The following is a 20,337-nucleotide window of genomic DNA, read 5'->3' as shown; positions in this document are numbered from 1 at the left end:
GTTATGTATAACGGTAAATCTCGTCATATACGACGAAGACATAAAACCGTTAGGCAACTTCTCTCTAGAGGAATTATCACGATTGACTATGTAAAGTCAAGTGATAATGTGTCAGATCCACTTACAAAAGGCCTAACTAGAGAGGTAGTTGAGAAATCATCGAGGGGAATGGGACTATGGCCGAGAACAAGTCATTGTGGCGGTAACTCTACCTAGAAGACTGGAGATCCCAAGATCTAGGTTCAAGGAGATCAAACAAAGTCATTAATGACGGTTCAACATTGTCAACAAAATTTGTTTTAGTCCATTCTCGTGATGAGACAATGTTCAGTACCAAGGATAAAGCATTAAGGCTTTTTAATGATTTCTAAATTTGATACAGGGTATATCAAATAGTGTATCTATGAGATGACACGTTTAGGAATCACCTATGTAAGTGTGAAGTATTAGCCGCTTCAAGGAGAATTTTGCAAGGCCAATTCTCTACGCACTTATGAAACCAGGCAGTGTTCATGGCTGAAACGAACACAACAATGAGAACCAAAGACGGTTAAGGGATTGATTGTGTGACTTATGGTTGTCTAGGTATACACTAAAGTTCGACGGTTCAAAGATATCAAATCTACCGATTGACCGAGTATATCCGACATAAGTTCACTACGGAAAGTTCAAAGGGAAACCTACTTATCCAGATGCAATTAATTCTTGTTTGCAAATCACACAAGTTTTTCATGCATACTTCCGTGATATAGCCATTCCCCATTCATGTGGGGGATTGTTGAGTTTTTGTTTAAGATGAAATAGTCTTAAAATTAGAGTGAATGGGAAATGGGATTTGGATTCGGATTTGGTCAAATGATCGATCGATTGATTAATTTTTTGGACCAAATTTATTTGTTAATAGTGAATATTAACGTGATATAATCCGTGTTTGTAACGGATGTTTTCCAATCCGTGTATTGTGTTGCAACACTAAGCAACAATGCAGCCTAGTGCACCTCCCACAATGGTGCAAGTGTTCCTCCCACCAAGCAAGTGTATATACCACCATGTAAGTGCTTTCTCCATGATCTAGTGCTTGTTGCACCATGGAAGGGGCGGATTTCTCTCAAATAACTGCTATAAATAGAGCATAAGTTGGAGAGAAAGAAGAACACATCGGAAAAAACACTTGAAACACTCTGTATACACTTAATATACACTCTGTATACACTGGATATACACTCTGCATATACTGGATATACACTCTGTATACACTGCGTATACACTGGAAAAACGAATTGCAATTTGATATTCTCTTCAGTAAGAATTCAACATTGGCTATACTTTGCATTCCTTCCTCTCAGAATTTCCATTCGACTTCTGAGTTGTCCTCCTTATTCTGCATTGTTTTTAACTACAAACAAAGCATCCATAAGTGTGATTTGTTGCCGAACTTTGTGTTCGCTGAAACACTGGGGTTTGAAGTACCGCTACACCAGTGTGTAATTCGTTCTATCCTGGGAGGAAATAATCTATAACCTTGGGTACTAGGAGGGGATTAAATTCCTTAAGGAAACACTGTGAATTCAGTGGGCTCGAATTAATTTATGTTTTTTATTTATATTTACGTTTATAAGCTAACGTTCTAATTTCCAGAATCATTATTTACAAGTATAGAGGAACAACACAGAGAACCATATAACCTTTTTTCCAGAACGTAAATAAGTCTCAAGCAGGGGCGGAGCTAATGTGTGTTACGGGTTCGAACGAACCAACTAATTTTGATCCCAACCAAGTAGTTGTCTTAATAAATTCATTAAAAATATGTACATTACTTAAAAGGACTAGAATCTTGAACTGAAAAACTTCAAATTCTGACTCCACGACTCTACCTATCTGAGCATGGACATGGTAAGCTGGGGAAGAGGAACACATGTCTACCCTAACACTTCATCTAAACTTCACTCCCCCTCCCCCAAAAAAACCTCCCTTGGCGGTTGCAATCATATAGGAGAGCACCTAATGATAAATCTTAGCGCGGTTAACTTGTTTGGGATTGGGGGGGGGGGTTTGAAGAATCACTACTAATTCAAAAGAAGAAGAAACATAAGTTCAAACTAAGAAAATAAGTTTTTTTATAACCTAGAATTGCAACGGCGAGTGTTGCATGGTTCAAAACTCCAAACTCCGCAATAATAAGTCCATCCCTCCACCCTTCTCCACTTAAATACCAACTTTTCATCTACGGCAGGATTCGCACTCGATGTTCACATCAGATCAATAAATAAAAAACATGCGTATTTGATACACATATTTATCACTTAACCATTTTACTTCAATTTTTAACTACCAAAGTTAAATTAATTGGTTTGGTGTAAACACCGATTGCAAATAAGCATTTACATATTTGAACCTGTTACAAGCATTTAACTCACATTATCACATATTACTCTCTTTCCATTAAACCAAAGCCCTCGGGACAAAGTAAAAGGAAAAGAAGGTTAGAAACAAACCAAGAGTGCAAAAGACACAAGATCCTCGAGCTCTTTTAGAATCCTCTTGGACGCCATCCTCGACCAAATCCCTCTACAAAAAATAAGTAAAATAACCCAAATCAGCTCTATATATAAATAAATAAATCAAGTCATACCTTTTTAAAATAACCTCGGTTGTTTGGTTGTTATAGCGAAGTATTGTTATATAAAATATATATTATAACATAGCATGAATAATTAGTTCTAAAGAAAATATGACTATTATAGTGAGAGGTTTGACTGTAAATAAAGAAAGAGAAAATTTTCAATTGTATTCAAACGGGCAATGAATAATTAGTTCACGCAATAAATACAACCAATACGAATACAGAAATATAGAAAAATAAAATATTGTTATTGAAAGTCGAACTCAAGATCTTCACTTACTAAGCGTGTGCTCTAACCAATTAAGCTACAAGAGCTTGTTGCTTTTTTGTTACAGTTCAAAATAATTAATTTCTTGTTTTAGTACTACAAATAGATTTGCTATAAAATTCAAATATAGCTAGAAATGATAATTTTGTGAAAGTATAGCTACAAATAGTAAATACAATATAGTACTATATGTTTGCTGTATGGCATAATTTTTCCAATAGAAGAAACATACATGCAGAGAAGAAAAAAATCATAACTAGAGAAAGAGAAAGAAAAGTTTACCTGAGATCCCTTAATTTCTTCAATAACTGTAGTATACGTCCAATTTGTGTTCTTTCTTTTCGCAAATTTTTACTTCTAGAACATGTTATAATTTAAAGAAAAACGTTTTTTTGGTTTTATATGGAGATGCTACTTGTAGTATTTAATAGTATCATAGGGTGAAGATTAAGTAGTGAAGATTAAGTGATTTACTTAATGTTGTAAATGTGAATATATTCGTCAGTGAAATGACTAAGAAAATTCTCTGCCGAAAGGCTCTGGATTGATTATTAGATGGGGAGAAATTAAAAAATAACCAGATTTACAAGTGGTAAATGTAAAATAGCAACAGTTTCAAAAATAATCGAAATTTTGCCATTTTTTATGTAAAAGATAAATTTGAACAAAAACAATGTTCAAAGCCCGAAAATATTCCAGCATAATATGCTGGAGTTCGAATTTTTTACATGTGAACTTCCAGCATAACATGCTAGAATTCCATAATGTGCTGAAGTTCCAACATAATATGCTGGAATCCATACAAAGGTGCTCCAATCTCAGTATGTAATGCTGGAACTTTCCGTGTGCTGGAGTTCCAATATAATATGCTGGAAGTTCATACACAGGTGCACCACTCTCCAGTATATTTTGCTGGAACTTTCCGTGTTGCAGTAAAATAATGGCTATTTTTTAATGACTTTGCAAACATTGGCTATTTTTTAATTACCAATCCAAAAACTGGCTAGCCCGTGCTATTTTAACTATTAGATGGAGTAATATAGATTATATCGAAATGAAGGTCCCCTCTCCTATCGTGGACACTAACTTAAAGTAAAAATAGCACTGCCTAGCCAGTTTTCGGACTGGTCATTCAAAAATAGCCAGCGTTTGTAAATTCATTGAAAATAGCCACTATTTTGCTGCAACACGAAAAGTTCCAACATAATATACAGGAGATCGGTGCACCTGTGTATGAACTTCCAGCATATTATGCTGGAACTCCAACAAGCGGAAAGTTCCAGTATAATATACTAGAGATTGAAGCACCGGTGCTCCACTCTACTGGAGTTCCAATATACTTATCTTTACATGAAAAATAAATAAATTTCAAGTAATTTTGAAATTGTGGCTACTTTTGAATAAGCACTTATAAATCTGACTATTTTTGAATTTCTCTCTAACTTAAAGAGCCTGATATAAAAGGCCCAAGGTTCATATAAAAAATTTCTTAGCAAAAAACTATCAAACTACCACTATTTTCTCATGCAAAATGAACCTTCAGATAATTGTCATAAGTTCATCTATTACGTTAGATTACAACTCTGCATCATCAAAGGTTGATAAAGATTTTGGTTAGTACTGTTCGAATTAAGTGTCGTTTATTTTTGGACGCATATAAACGTCTAGTAAATTCTTTACACACATATATAGTTCGAGTCGAGAACGATGAATATAGCTGCACATTGCATACGCTCAAGATTCCATTGTGTGCACCATCCATGGAATCCACTTAAAGCCTACTATCACATGAAATTTATTTTAACGGTAGAGGTGTAATTCCTTTACAGCTTGTTTGGATAGTTGTTATGTATTGTTTCATTTATTGTATTGTACTGTATCATTTTGATATATGCAATATTTGGATAGATTGTATTATTTATTGTTGTTTCATGATGTCATGCACCAACAATATGAAGAATAAATTTGCAATATTATAAAGAAAAAGTAAGGTACGAAGTAATATTATTATATAAAAAGGTCGGATAAAGGATAAAATAGGATTATTTAATAATAAAAAGGGGCACGATGAGGGGGAAAAGAAAGAAACGTCGCGACTACACCAAATCGGTCGTTCCATAAAGTGACACTTTTCGTCAATACGTAACGACGAATTTAAACGATACAGTACAATAAAAGTTAAGTAACAATCAAAACAAACATTGTACTTAAAGCAATAATACGATACAATACAACAGGTAACAACCATCCAAACAAGTTGTAACATATCTTATTCGACGGTAAGAAAATGGACATTGGGCAATATGAAGAATAAACTTGCAATATCATAAAGAAGTATAAAGAAGTAAGATACAAGATAGATTTATTAATATAAGAAGTAGGGTAAAAGATAAACAACAACAACCCAGTATAATCCCACTAGTGGGGTCTGGGGAGGGTAGTGTGTACGCAGACTTTACCTCTACCGTGGGGTAGAGAGGTTGTTTCCAATAGACCCTCGACATTATTCCCTCTAAGAACTCCTCACCTTGCTCTTGGGGTGACTCGAACTCACAACCTTTTGGTTGGAAGTGGAGGATGCTTACCATCAGAGAAACCCACCTTGTCAAATAAGATTATTTAATAATAAGGAAGGGCCGGCAAGATGAGAGAAAAATTAAATAAGGTAACGACGCAACTGCACCAAATCGGTCTTTCCATAAAGTGGTACTTTTCGTCGTTACGTAATGACGAATTTAACGATATTAAACAATAAACTTTAAGTAACAATCAAAACAAATATTATATTTAAAGTAACAATACGATACAATACAAGAGGTAACAACCATCCAAACAAGCTGTAAAGGGTCAAACTTGCTTAATTTGAACCCATCCATAGAGTTACAAAACCGTTATATCATAACACAAATCAAAAAGCAAAATTGAAGTGTTTCAAGAAGCAACAACATAACCTTTCCCATTGAGCTAATTATGCATAAAAAACACTTCATTTTCTTAACATACCACTAATAATATGCCCAAAATCCCAGAAACTATCTTAACTAACCCATGGCATATGCTCGGGTCCAAGTCCTGGCAGTTGTTTCATACCTGTTTCTATCAGTTTTGTACATATGACCAATCTCCGGCACCAAAGGATCATCAGGATTAGGGTCTGTTAGTAGAGAACATACAGACATCAACATCTGCAACGAACAAATACAAAAATAAGCATGCCAGCCCGCACCTTGATCAATAGATTATGCTTAAAGGTGTTTGAAACAACGAACAATTTGAATACATATTAAGTTTAAGAATTAAGAAGAAGAATATCCAACCGCAAAAACACTACCTAATTTCTTCCCATCTGCTTAAGCCTTGATAGAAAAAGTTACTTGGTATCTGCGCTGGTGGGAAGCAGCAGGTACCCAGTGTAATAGTCGATGTGTGAACATGTTAACTCGAACACCATCAGTACCAAAAAAGAAAAAAGAAAGAAAGCTGATGCTAGAGTTTCATTAGGTAAATGTAATTTAATCTCTTATGGTTGACTCACTTATGTTAGTTTAGAACAAGAACAAAATAATCGACGTAAAAGTCCTCAGTATCCACCATTGAAATACATTTGATCGACAACGTTCTCAGCAAAGAGTGAAAACAAGAAGATTAAATCAGCATGGGAACAACAGGAAATGAACTTCACCGCGGAGATTGTAAGTGCTGGGCTCCATTGTTCCTTCAAAACGTCAAGGCAAATTCTACCACTGCTGTTGATATTTGGGTGGAAAACCTTTGTCCTAAAACGTATCTGCACATTTATCTCGTATTGTCATATAAATTTGTCCAGGAAAAAGAGTGTATTTTTTAAAAAAACAAGAAAATCCAAAGGCATTACAGAAAAGATTCTTCCGGGGACACCCAACATACATACATACATACATACATACATACATACATACATACATACATACATACATACATACATACATACATACATACATACATACATACATACATACATACATACATACATACCCCCTTGGGTGCATGTGGCTCCGCCACTGTGCCCGACTAGTTTGGAGTTGAGGCGTAGTTGCCGATTGATTGGTACATTTGTTGAACTTAATGTACTTATCAAACTGAATCTAACATATAAATTGGACATCTTCTAGACCAATGTACTAAGCCAGTCAACTATTCATATCAATTGTGACCAGTTCTCTCCCTAGCAAATGAGCTTAAATATCTGTTATATTCATTAGAAGATTAGCATGAACAAATATACTTGTTAACTCTATGATATTGCAAATTTACAACCCAAGAAAACGAAAACGATAGCTTCTTTGATTCTGTGAAAAGTATCCTTTGCACAATTTAAACAATTAGGAGCTTATGAGCCTGTAAAGAGGAGCCTTGGCTAACTGGTAAAGTTGTTGCCATGTGACCAGGAGGTCACGGGTTTGAGCCGTGAAAACAACCTCTTGCAAAAATGCAGAGTACGACTGCGTGCGATAGACCCTTGTGGTCTGGCCCTTCCCCGAACCCCGTGCATAGCGGGAGCTTAGTGTATCGGGCTGCCTTATCAGGCAAGTCATAAAGAAGTTTGTGTGCACATCATGCTATGGGAAAGAGTACCTTGGGTGGCTTAAATGGATAATCACGCGGAAAATGAATGGTAACAAGAAACATTCCACAGGCATAGGAACTATCAGGCGGACCAAAAATGGTTGCTTCCCAGTGAAACAAATCGTCGGCAGCAACTGGACCTAAATACCAAACAACAGGAAGCAAAAGCATAACAATCAGAGAACTTTTCAATGCAACCTTAAGACACATTTTTACTACGTGTTTGGGCATTTAGGCTTAGTGCAAGCATATTTACAGCAGGTTGCCTAAAAAATGCGCGCAAACACAAAAGCACAGAGAACCAGAGAACCTTTTTCCAGAACGTAAACAAGTCTCAAGCAGGGGCGGAGCTAATGTGTGTTACGGGTTCGAAGGAACCAAGTAATTTTGATTCCAACCAAGTAGTTGTCTTAATAAATTCATTAAAGATATATACATTACTTAAAAAGGACTAGAATCCTGAACAGAAAAACCTTAAATTCTGACTCCATCTATCTGAGAAGGGACATGGTAAGCTGGGGAAGAGGCACACACGTCTACCCTAACACTTCCTCTAAAGTTCACTCAACCCTCCCCCCACCCCCCCCCCACCCCAAAAAAAAACCTCCCTTGGCAGTTGCAATCATATAGGAGAGCACCTAATGATAAATCTTAGCGCGGTTAACTTGTTTGGGATTGGGAGGGGGGAGGGGGATGAAAATGACTACTAATTCAAAAGAAGAAAAAACAAAAGTTCAAACTAAGAAAAGAAGGTTTTTGTTTTATAACCTAGAATTGCAATGGCTAGTGTTGCACGGTTCAAAACTCCAAAGTCCGCAACAATAAGTCCATCCCTCCACCGTCTCCACTTAAATACCAACTTTTCATCTACGACAGATTCACACTCGATTTTTATATCAAACCAATAAATACAAAACATGCGTATTTGGCACACACATTTATCACTTAACCATTTCACATCAATTTTTAACTACCAAAGTTAAATTAATTGGTTTGGTGTAAACCAATTAAGCATTTGCATGTTTGAACCTGTTACATGCATTTAACTCACATTATCACATAGTACACTCTTGCTATTATACCAAAGCCCTCGGGACAAAGTAAAAGGAAAAGAAGGTTCTAGAAACAAACCAAGAGTGCAAAAGACAGGAGGATCTTTCACGACAGCCTCGAGCTCTTTTAAAATCCTCTTGGACGCCATCCTCGACCAAATCCCTCTACAAAAGATAAGTAAAATAACCCAAATCATCTCTATATATAAATAAATAAATCAAGCCAAACCTTTTCATAACAATCTCGATTGTTCTGGACATTTTTTTTTTGTTTATTATAGAAAATATATATGACAACATAGCATGAATAATTGGTTTTAAAGAAAATATGACTATTATAGTGAAGTTATGTTATAAAGGACGACTATTACAGAGAGGTTTGACTATAAATAAAGAAAGAGCATTTTTTTAATTGTATTCAAACGCGTAATGAATAATTCGTTCACGCAAAAAATACAACCAAGTCGAAATACAGAAATACAGAAAATAAAATATTATTACTAAGAGTCGAACTCAAGATCTTTCACTTACTAAGAGTGTGCTCTAACCAACTAAACTACGAAAGCTTGTTGCAATTCAAAATAATAAGTAAACTCTGACCCGATCTCGCTATGGGCGGGGTCTGGAAAAGGACCAGACCATAAAGGTGTGTTGTGCACAGCCTTATGCTTGAACCCGTGACCTCCTGGTCATATGAAGGTAACTTTACACACCTTTAGTACTATAAGTAAATTTACTATAAAATTCAAATATTGCTATGAATGGTAATTTTCTAAAAGTATAGCTACAAACGGTAAATACAATATATATGTTTGTTGTGTCGCATAATTGTTCCAATAGAAGAAACATACATGCAGAGAAGACATGCATAGCATAAAAAATCACAACTAGAAAAAGAGAAAGAAGAGAAAATAATTTTTTACCTGAGAGATTAACCTACAAAGATGCTATTTTCAGATTCTGAGAAGCGAACAGTACAATGTGGAACTCAGAACTTTGTTTCAATATAAAGGTTTTCGTATCTCTGTTGGCCGACTTACAGCTACACCCAAAATGTTTGAACAATTTATACTTAGATCCCTTAATTTCTTCAATAACTGTAGTATACGTCCAATTTATGTTCTTTCTTTTCGCAAATTTTTACTTCTAGAACATGTTATAATTTAAAGTAAAATGTTTTTTGGTTTTATATGGAGATGCTAGTTGTAGTATTTAATAAAATCTTTATTTACCAAAATAAAATAAAATAGTATTATAGGGTGAAGATTAAGTGATTTAATTAATTTTGTAAATGTAAATATATTCGTCAGTTGAATGACTAAGAAAATTCTCTACCGAAAGGCTTTGGATTGATTATTAGATAGAGTTATAAAGATTATATCGAAATAAAGGTCCCCTCTCCTATTTTGTCTTGGACACTAACTTAAAGAGCCCGATATATAAGGCCCAAGGTTCATATAAAAAATTTCTAAGCAAAAAAATATCAAACTACCATTATTTTCTCATACAAAATGAACCTTCAGATAATTGTCATAAGTTCATCTATTTCGTTAAATCACAACTCTGCATCATCAAAGGTTGATAAGAAATTTGGTTAGTACTGTTCGAATTAAGTGTGTGGACGCATATAAACGTTAGTAAATTCTTTACACACATATATAGTTCGAGTCGAGAACAATGAATATAGCAGCACGTTGCATACGCTCAAGATTCCATTGTGTGCACCACCCATAGAATACACTTAAAGCCTACAATCAGAAGAAATTTATTTTAGAGGTAGAGGTGTAATTTCTTATCATATCTTGTTCGATGGTAAAAAAATAGACATTGGGCCTAATTCAGATATATATATATTTTATAAAACGCACACATTTCGAATTTTGTAAACCTGGAATGTTAAAATAGCACGAGTTAGTCAGTTTTCGGACTGATAATTGAAAAATAGTCAGCGTTTGCAAGGTGATTGAAAACTAGCCACTATTCTACTGCAACATGAAAAGTTACAGCATAATTTACGGAAAGCTTCAACATAATATACTGGAGATTGGAGCACCTGTGTATAGACTTCCAGCATAATATGTTGGAACTCCACAACATTATTAAATTCCAGCATGTTATACTAGAAGTTCATATGTACAAAATTCAAACTCCAGCATAATATGTTGGAACTCCACTACATTATGAAATTCCGTCATGTTATACTAGAAGTTCATATGTACAAAATTCAAACTCCAGCATATTATGCTGGAATATTTTCGAATTTTGAATAGCTTTTTTTCAAATTTATCTTTTACATGAAAAGTGACTAAATTCCGATTACTTTTGAATCTCTGGCTATTTTTCGATATCACTTGTAAATCCGGCTATTTTTTAATTTCTCCCGCCTTGAATTTGTTGAACATTCACACCATTCAAGAACATGGAAAAGATAATATCTTGAGAGTGAGAAAGAGAACCTAGAATTTATAATCAGAGTACAATTTCAAGAATACCTTAAAATAGTATCTTTGGTACACTCTAACCACTCTAAACATGAACTAATATCAGGTTACAACTATTCATATTGTTCACTGAGAGAGTGAAGTAAGCATTTAAATATGAATTAAGATGGTAAACAGTAATAAAAATGGCTACAAAGAAAATGGTCTTGAGTAGCTCATTGAGTATCAGATTGTGTCTCAGGCACAGGTGTGGCTGCTCTTGGTGTTGAATTTTCTGTTCTGCCTTCAGATGAAAACTGATTCTCTAACCCAGTAGGCCGAACATTCTCGATCATTTTAACGACCTCGGACATTTTTGGTCTTTGATCAGCCATCCTTACCACACAAGACATTGCTATCTGTAACATTTCCACCATTTCTTCCTCTATATTTGGGTACCTCAATAGTTCCAAGTCGAATACTTCAGCAGTCCACTCCTCTCGGACTACTGAATGAACCCACCGGACCAAATGTATAATCTCATCTCCATTCGTTGTATGGACAGGGGATTTACCTGTAAGGAGTTCCAATAACAACACGCCATAGCTGTAGACATCAGAAGGTTGAGTGGCTTTTCGGGTGTCTGTTATTTCAGGGGCACGGAAACCAGCAGCACGAGCAACTGGATGAGCTAACGAGCTCATTATTGATGATAGACCAACATCGGATACACAACCATATTGTTTAGAGTTCAGAAAGATATTAGAGGATTTGACGTTTCCATGGACTAGCTTGCCACCATTCTCGGCATGTATCCTGGCAATACCTCTCGCTGCACCAATGGCTATCCTAAGTCGAGTTTCCCAATTTAAAGGGATCCTGTTATCTCCCCGTTTACCTACAAGTTGTATATTCATAGATGATAGTCAACGAGCCAGTAACAAAAACAATACTCAATAACAGGTAATACAGTGATCAAACAGAGATGACAAAGATACCAATTGCCTTAAAAGACGATAAAAAAAAAAGGAGATAACATGTATCAGAGTCAAAATTTTCAGTAATTAGGTGACCTATCTGTGCCCCATTAGACCAAAATACCACCATTCCGTTTTTAACAGAAGCAAGGGATCGGAGTTCAATCCTCTGTGTCTCTCATTTGTTCATTTTTTAGTTATCATTTGAATAACATGCCGAAGATTAGAATAATCAGAATGCATTGGTCGATAAAACTTAAAAGTTAAAACATCTATTGCACAACTCATCATCTTAGTCGAAAGCTACACAATTACACTCAGATGAAATATTAGGTTGGCTTAACTAAAATACAATAAGTAGATAACCATCGACTTTCTACAAATCATTTCACTCCATTTGGTTTGAGAAGAACAACAGAACTCCTAGTTCTAACACCAAAACCGGGGGAGGAAAAAAGCAACATAAACATAAAGAATTCTGTCGTGATGTTCGTAAAAGATTCTATACAGAATAAGGTTGACAATAGCTTAGGATTCACTATTCTAGACTTCTATTTAATTAAATCAGGTCCTACTAGTTATCTAAAAAGCTTAGCTATTCATGAGATTTGACATCATATATATTTGCTTGATGGACAAAAACTTAGGAAAAAAGTAAGCTTCTCGACAAAATCATGAATTATTTTGACTTACCATAAAAGGGAACAGAAATCAGAAATGATTATCCACATGCTATGAAATAGTTCAATCAACTAGTGGATGAAATGAAAGACTAATGACAAAGCAGAAGTGACAAAGATTTGTATAGTTAAGTATGTTGGAATTTAAAATAGAGATAGGATTTTGCATATCTTATTAACAGAAAGGAGTCCACTGCCCCACAGAGATGCTTAAACCACATGTTAGGATCATCTCACCTTTTTTTTATGTACAACTAACTATTTATTAGGCTGGAAAGAGAATATATGGAACCTACAATATACCTCAATGGATTCCCACTTACATCTCTGTCTCTACCATAACACAACAAATTATATTAGTTGGCCTTTAGATTAGAAGATTCTATGCCTTTCTGAATTATTAAATGTTCTTCAATTCATTGAATTAACATGTCTGATTGCTATATGTTTAAGGAAGGCCGTGAAGCAACGGTAAAGTTGTCTCCGTGTGACCTATTCGAGTCGTAGGAACAACCACTACTGTTTGCATTAGGGTAGGTTGTCTACATCGCCCTTCCCGGACCCTGCTTAAACGCGGGATGTCTTGTGCACCGGCTTCCCTTTAACATGTCCGATTGTGAGACATCACTTAGGGAAAGCTTGTTTTAACAATCATATTTGCAAAACTAACTAAAATACCTATTCAAAGCAAACAATAAAGCAGTATGAATATGCATAAAGTGAAATACCATGGAGCATTGCAGCAACACTACCCTCACTGAAATAATCAGAGACAGTAAGCTTCTCATCTTTTGAATAGTAATATGCTCGAAGCTCAACGACATTTTCATGTTTTATACTTCCAACCACCTCCATTTGTTGCTCGAACTCCTTCTTCCCGGCACCTACATCCTTCAACCTCTTCACAACCACTGTGGTAGCATCTTCTAATATTGCTTTATACGCCATGCCGAATGTGCCTTTCCCCAATACCTCAGCAGAAGCTCTAAGCAAATCTTCTAAATCAAATGCATAGTTACAACCCTCAAAGAAAACCAATCTATTATTAGCATCTTGACTCCGCGAAATCGCCTTCTCAGGAGACATATCTCCCTTCTCCATCTTACCAGGAAATAAACCATCTTCTTTTTTTCTTCTAAAACAACAAACAACCAACAAGAAACAAAATCCAAGAATCCCAATTACACTACTAGCCACTATTATCCCAAGCAAAGCTCTCTCACTCAATTTCCTATCGTTCTTGGATTTTGGAATTGGTTGCTCAGGAAGTGAAACAACAACAGGAGAATTTGAAACAGTATAGTCAAGTAAAGACATATCATTACCAATGAACACATTCTTTGGAAATCTTTGAAGTGATTTTGGCACTTTACCTATAAGATTATTGTTTGACAAATTCAATAGCTGCAAGTTAGGCAAATGCAAATCAGGAATATTACCAGAAAATGAGTTATTAGCAAGATTCAGTGAACTAAGATGACTCAAACCAGAAATTGAGCTAGGAATAGTGCCATTGAATCTATTGTGTGACAAGTTGAGACTAGTAAGATTTTTCCAAACAGAGAAATCAATAGGCAGAGGACCTGAGAAACTATTGTAATGAAGATAAAGATATGACAAGTTTTTGAGGTTAATAAAATCCATAGGAAAAGTACCATTAATACCATTAGATCTAAGGCTCAAGATCTGCAATGCTGTTAAACGGCTAAGAGTATTATTAGGAATTGGACCATTGAAACCAACCCCAGGTAACCTTAGTGCTATTACTCTAGACCCATCTTCACTACATGTCACTCCAGTCCAGTTTTTGCAAATTGGAGAATTTGCATCCCAATTTAAAGGGTGCAAATGAGGCAACTTGTTAACAAAATCCAATAAAGCTTGCTTATCATTTTCAACAAGAACAGCAGCAGCAGCAGTGATTTCTGACAACAGAAACAAACCAACCAAGAAACCCAAACACAAAATCCCCCTCCACTCCATTTTCAAGAACCTAAAGCTCAAAACTTTAACCATTTCAAAGATTCTTGAACACCACCCCACAAAAACTTAGCCTTTGTAGTCACATAAAAACAAGAAATGAGCATCAAGAATCTAAAGTTCAAAACTTTAAACTATTTCAAACACTCTAAACACCCCCAACCCCACAAAAACTGAGCTGTTGTAGTCACATAAGAAGAAGGAATGAGCATCAAGAATCCAAAGTTTAAAACTTTAAACTATTTCAAAGAGTCAAAAACACCCTCAAACCCATAAAAGGAAATCTAAAGCTCAAAACTTTAAATTAAAACCTCACTAAAACTAAGCTTTTGTAGTCACATAAGAAGAAGAAAGGAACTCAAGAATCTAAAGTTCAAAACTTTAAACTATTTTAAACACTCTGAAACACACACAAACACCCAAAAGGAAATCTAAAGCTCAAAACTTTAAATCAAAACCTCAGAAAAACTAAAGCTTTTGGAGAGAGCAGCAGCTTAGCACAAGCTTAAAGTGAAAAAGAAAAAAAAAGAAAAAAGAAATGCACACTGACAACAAAATGAGAATGCATGTGTATATATATAGGAGTGAAGAAAGTGAGAAAAAGAGTCAAATTCCCAAGAATGGTGTCTGGTAAAAGCAATGTGGGGTTGTGAAAAAAGGGATTAAAAAAATGGAGGTCACAAGGTTTGAAATAAGGATAGGTAGAATTTATGGTCAAAAGGGAGTAATTTTAAATAAAAGCAAGCTGTTAGTCAGAATCTGTAATAGTAGTAGTAGTAGTAGAAGCTTTTCTTTTTGTTCTTTGTGCTTTAACTTTCCATTTGAATGCCAAAACCAAGATACTTTCTCAGAATAATAGACAGAAAAAAAGTAATAGAAAATGGTTCACTTTGTCCTGAATTTTTCACTTGAGTTCTTGTTCATTGAGAAATGAGATGGGCAATGATGAATTAATTGGTGGGAAAGCTAAATACTTTGGTTTTTAATTATATAAATTAATAAGGCTCGTGAGTGGAGCGTAGGAACAAGGACAGTAGTTTATTCCACAATTCACCATCTTTTGCCATCATGTGAGTTTTTTTTGTGTTTTCCTGCTTCTGTTCACTTTTATTTGTTCAGTATTTTAAAAATAGATTTTTAATATTATTTGTCAATTTTTGCATATTAAGATAATATAATTTTTTTCCTTTATACTTTTAATATTAATTACTCATTTTAAATCATTTTCTCAGATCCATTAAAAATATGCATAATTAATATGATTATTATGTGTAAATTATATACTTTATTTATTATTTTTAGGGGTATACAAAGTTAATAGTGGACAAGTAAAATGAACGAAGGGAGTAACATTTTTCTCAAAATTTTGCATTTCAATTCACTTGTGAATACTCATGTGAATGGGTGAAAAGAATTGGAATGATGGTATCTCACTATTTTTTTTTGGCAATTAAAGAAATTTTATTAATTAATGAGTAGTTGTACAAAACGGGGGCAAAACAAACTAGTTCACGCCCCTCTCAAAAATATTGTATCCTATGCAACTAGAAGCCTTAAAAACATCTATATACCTATAGTGGACGTCAAAAACACCTATAATGAACAAATAAACCCAAATAATTTCCTGTTGCCTCTAACTCTTATACATAGATAAGTCTTCAGGTCATGTAGTATTGCTTCCCTGCTTTTGGCCTTGTGTTGATACACCCGGTTATTCCTCTCAATCCATATTTCATATATAACAGCAGCAAAGCATGTCTTTAGCAGAACACCTGGTGCAGTTCTTCTTTTAGCTATCTTCGAAACCCATCGCCACTCCAATTCTCAGTTCAAGATGGTTCTTTGCCACTTCATCCAATTTAGCACATCCTGTCATATTGATCTTGAGTAAGGACATTCAAAAAAGATATGTGAAGAAGTTTCTGGGCAGGAGTTACATAACATACATACACTATCCACACTAATGCCTCAACTCAGTAGGACATCTTTGGTTCTTAGTTTACCAAGCAATGCAAGCCATAGAATGAATACTTGTTTAGGAGTAGCAGCATTGTGACAAGTCAAATTCTTCCAAGGAACATTTACTATTGTACCTCTCAAAGTTTTATAAGCAGCTCTAATATGAAACTTTCCCCTCTTGGTTAGCTGAGAACAAGTACTTAGTTTATGCCAATTCTTTCTCATATTCATTATTAGACCCAATAATATGATACATTTTGTTTTTGGTTTTCAAAGGAAAAAAGAATATATATATTTGCTGTTGTAGCAACTAATCTGCTTTATTTAAGTCCTAAATCTTATTTTTTTATGAGATACACAAATATATTTTTTAAAAATTCCACATACAATGCATAAAAATTAAACTCAAAGAAGAATTGATACATTTTTGAATTGACGGTCTATCGAAAATAGTACCTCTATTTTCACAATGTATGGTTAAGATCTGTGTACACATTATCTTTCCTAAACCCTACGTGTGGGACCATATCGGGTATATTGTTGTTGTTGAAGAGGAATGACATATAAAATTATTCAAAGTAATGTCTCTTTAACTAAATGTAATTTTAAACACTAAAATCTTATATTTGCAACTTAACTACGTTCAATTATAGCTTATTTTTTCAATACGTTTGGTTAATCTAATTATCGAGTAGTAAATTGTTCATTCAATGAGAGTGAGTGATGCTTAAATAAAATTATAGCATTAAATATATGTACGCAGGAGGCAGCAATAAGTGATGAAATATTGTCAACCGATAATAGTAGTAATTGATATGGTGAGTGGACCTATCTGTTCAGAAAATAGAGTTATGTCACGAGATGAACATATGAAAGTGATTTCATTGGCATTTAACACCCCCCAAACCCCCCCCCCCACACCAAAAAAAAAACTATGTCCACCAAATTTGTTTTTAGAGGGAAAACTCGCAGTCTTTATTTTTCTGTGAGCACTTTGTGTATACTGTGTAAATCTCCCTTGTATAATAATCTGTAAATTATACAGCGGATATAAACTGTACTAGGCAAGTCTTGCGCGACGGACACTACCCAAAAGTCACCACCAAATTTGTTGCTAGTATAACTCGATTGAAGAGACGACTAAATGATTTGACTTCTTATAACTGACCAAATTCAGAGGGACTATTTTATCTTTATAGACTTTGGATTTTGATTTCTTAAAAGAACTAAAGTTAAACTTAGATGCTTAAAACAGTAGTCAAACTAATAGTACGTTTTAATGAATGGCAATTTCTTAGTATTAAATTATTCACATAATATTTTAAAAAATCGTAGTCAAACAAAGAATTGTTTGATTTTTAAGTTATACCGCATAAAATATAACATGTGGGGTAAATTTCTTTTACCACAACGTAATTTAATGAAGTTGGTATTTCGCATTAGTACAGAACGAGTTTTTCACTTTTGATTTTTTCTTGAAAGTCCATAGTGAAAGAGCATTTCACAAAATCACACCTATTTGAAAATTTTAACATGGATTAGTATACGTTAAGTATGAATTGTCTGTTTTAAGAGCATTTTTGTATTTACATACTTTAAAATAATATATATATATATATATATATATATATATATATATATATATTATTTCACATAAATAATATATAATTCTCACATGAGCGAGTATAAGCAATGCAAAGTTTAAATACTATGAACGAAATATTGTATTATTATGCAAAGTATTATATCAGATTCCGGACTTTGCATTAATTGAGTTACTATTTATTAGAATGAAAATAAAAAAATAAAATATGTGGAATAAGAAAATAAGTTTTTTTGGTTATTATGATATTTGTGTGAGTTAGTGAAAGTTTTATAATTTTTGTGTGAGAAAACAAAGTTATATGAATTTAATGAAAAAAAGTCATAATTATATGACCATTTTATTAGTTCGACGAAATATTATGTTAACATTTTTTTTCCCTATATACTCTCTCAGTCCTAATTTATGTGAACTTATTTGATTGAGCACGGAGTTTAAGAAAAAATGATTTTTTTTTGAATTTGTGGTCCTAAACAAGTCAGAAAGGGGTCCAGAGTATTTGCGTGGTTATAAAAGCTTCTCATTAAGGGTAGAATTAGAAATTTAAGTTAAATTATTTTTAAATTTAGAAAGTAATCTTTTTTTAGAACGGATCAAAAAGGAAATAGGTTCACGTAAACTGGAACGAGGGAGTACAACCAATAAACGACTAATTCCAATTTTCAATCCGTGCTGTATTTGTCGTATACATAATGGGATTCAATATTTCGTACAAAATGAGTGGGCACTATTATACGTGTATCAATATTATCATATATTAAAAAAAAAGTATATATCATACAGTTTGGCAGATAAAAATAGGACAAATTTGGAAATGATGATAACACTTTTGGCTTCCTTCAACAAACCAACACATGTCCATCCAATTATAATTACTCAGTCATTTGTCCAATTCTAGGGCGAATTTTGTAAATTGATACTATACAAAAAAAGAGTTTTTGTACGACCTATTACCAATTTACTTTCCGACTTCATATGAAATGGAAATGAGGAGCCCGTTTGGACATAAGAAATTTTTTACTTTTTCTCGAAATTTTTTCACTTTTCTTCAAAATTAGTGTCAGGTTATAAAATTTTTAATTTTTATTTGAAGATGAATTTTGAAATTTTTTAAAATTTAAAAAATTCTAAAAAATTATTTTTCAGAATTTTCACTCAAATCACTCACAAAATTTTAAAAACAACCCAAAATTATATTTATGTCCAAACACAATGCTAATTTTCAAATACTATTTTTACTTGAATTGTCTTTTTACTATTCTTTTTTGGAATTTTACAATTCTTATGTCCAAACGCCCACTAAAACATTTTATCTATCGGTGGAGAAAGAATTGCGAACATAACAATTGTTTATCGATCATATTTTCAGAAAAAATACTTTCGTTAAAAAACGAGCACGATTGAAAGTACTTTCTTGTCTCGAGTATTTTGCTTTGGAAAATATAGTTTTCATTTTTCGAAATTATTCATATGAATAAATGCAAGTGATGGTCCATACACTTCCACGTGAATGACAAATGAGCATTCATACTTTATCGGGATATAATTTCATTAATATCTCCTTTAAGTTATTTCCATAGGTTACTTTTTAAATATTGGGTCTCGGAGGGTAGGGCGTACGCAGATCTTAACCCTGCCCTAGAAAGATAGAGATGTTGTTTCCGAGAGACCCTCGGATCAATAGAAGAGACAATAATATCAGAAAAGAAACAAAAGAATAGATCCATAACAACACAAAAAAAAAATAACGACGCCGTAATAGACACCAAATAAATGGAAGGGAAATAATACAATACTATGCAAAACAAAAAAAATAGCGTGAACACAATATAAACTGCTAGCAGTCCTAGACAAAACTCTATCAGACTATCCGGTACAAAGAGGAAAAAATGCTCGACAATCTCTTAGCCTACAATCATAATACTCGACTTTCACACGTTCCTATCAGAGCTATGTATATCTTCTCCAAACTCCTAAAAAAAAACATTGTTTTATTTTTACTTTTATTTAGAGAATATTGTATAACCTAGCTAATGTTTTAAATAATTGACAATGGTTTTTTCATGTTGGTTGGTAGAATGCTTTGTCAATGTGGAATCTCAAAAAGCACTTCCATCATATATATCATTATTAAAAAAAGAAAAAAAAAGGAGAAAAATAATCATGCTAT

At 33.8% G+C, this 20,337-nt stretch overlaps 2 protein-coding genes across 2 annotated transcripts; both read right to left on the bottom strand.

The window, feature by feature from the left end:
• Positions 1–5,850: 5,850 nt before the first annotated feature.
• LOC104245933 (SUMO-conjugating enzyme UBC9-like) lies at positions 5,851–9,526 on the bottom strand. Its single transcript, XM_009801642.2, has 5 exons — positions 9,472–9,526; positions 8,628–8,713; positions 7,506–7,636; positions 6,574–6,678; positions 5,851–6,076 (listed from the first exon to the last, which is right to left on the bottom strand). Exons 2-5 carry the CDS (start codon positions 8,695–8,697, stop codon positions 5,933–5,935), a joined length of 450 nt encoding a protein of 149 aa, XP_009799944.1. The 5' UTR covers positions 8,698–8,713; positions 9,472–9,526; the 3' UTR covers positions 5,851–5,932.
• Positions 9,527–10,980: 1,454 nt separating this feature from the next.
• LOC104245932 (probable inactive receptor kinase At4g23740) lies at positions 10,981–15,544 on the bottom strand. The gene is made up of 2 exons (XM_009801641.2): positions 13,354–15,544; positions 10,981–11,866 (listed from the first exon to the last, which is right to left on the bottom strand). The coding sequence occupies exons 1-2, from the start codon at positions 14,639–14,641 to the stop codon at positions 11,205–11,207; spliced, it is 1,950 nt and encodes a 649-aa protein (XP_009799943.1). The 5' UTR covers positions 14,642–15,544; the 3' UTR covers positions 10,981–11,204.
• Between the last annotated feature and the right edge of the window lie 4,793 nt (positions 15,545–20,337).

This window comes from Nicotiana sylvestris, chromosome 8 (assembly GCF_000393655.2).
Source record: "Nicotiana sylvestris chromosome 8, ASM39365v2, whole genome shotgun sequence".
NCBI lineage: Eukaryota > Viridiplantae > Streptophyta > Magnoliopsida > Solanales > Solanaceae > Nicotiana > Nicotiana sylvestris.
The sequence above is the reverse complement of the archived record's forward strand: the minus strand, read 5'-3'. Positions and strand labels throughout refer to the sequence as shown.

Coding starts and splice junctions, on each gene's coding strand:
- LOC104245933 (XM_009801642.2), bottom strand. CDS start 8,697: ATGGCGTCCAAGAGGATTTTAAAAGAGCTCGAGGCTGTCGTGAAAGAT. Junction 7,637..8,627: donor TCCTGTCTTTTGCACTCTTG/GTTTGTTTCTAG, acceptor TTTGGTATTTAG/GTCCAGTTGCTGCCGACGAT. Junction 6,679..7,505: donor ATCCATTTAAGCCACCCAAG/GTACTCTTTCCC, acceptor ATAAATGTGCAG/ATACGTTTTAGGACAAAGGT.
- LOC104245932 (XM_009801641.2), bottom strand. CDS start 14,641: ATGGTTAAAGTTTTGAGCTTTAGGTTCTTGAAAATGGAGTGGAGGGGG. Junction 11,867..13,353: donor TGTTGCTGCAATGCTCCATG/GTATTTCACTTT, acceptor TACAACTTGTAG/GTAAACGGGGAGATAACAGG.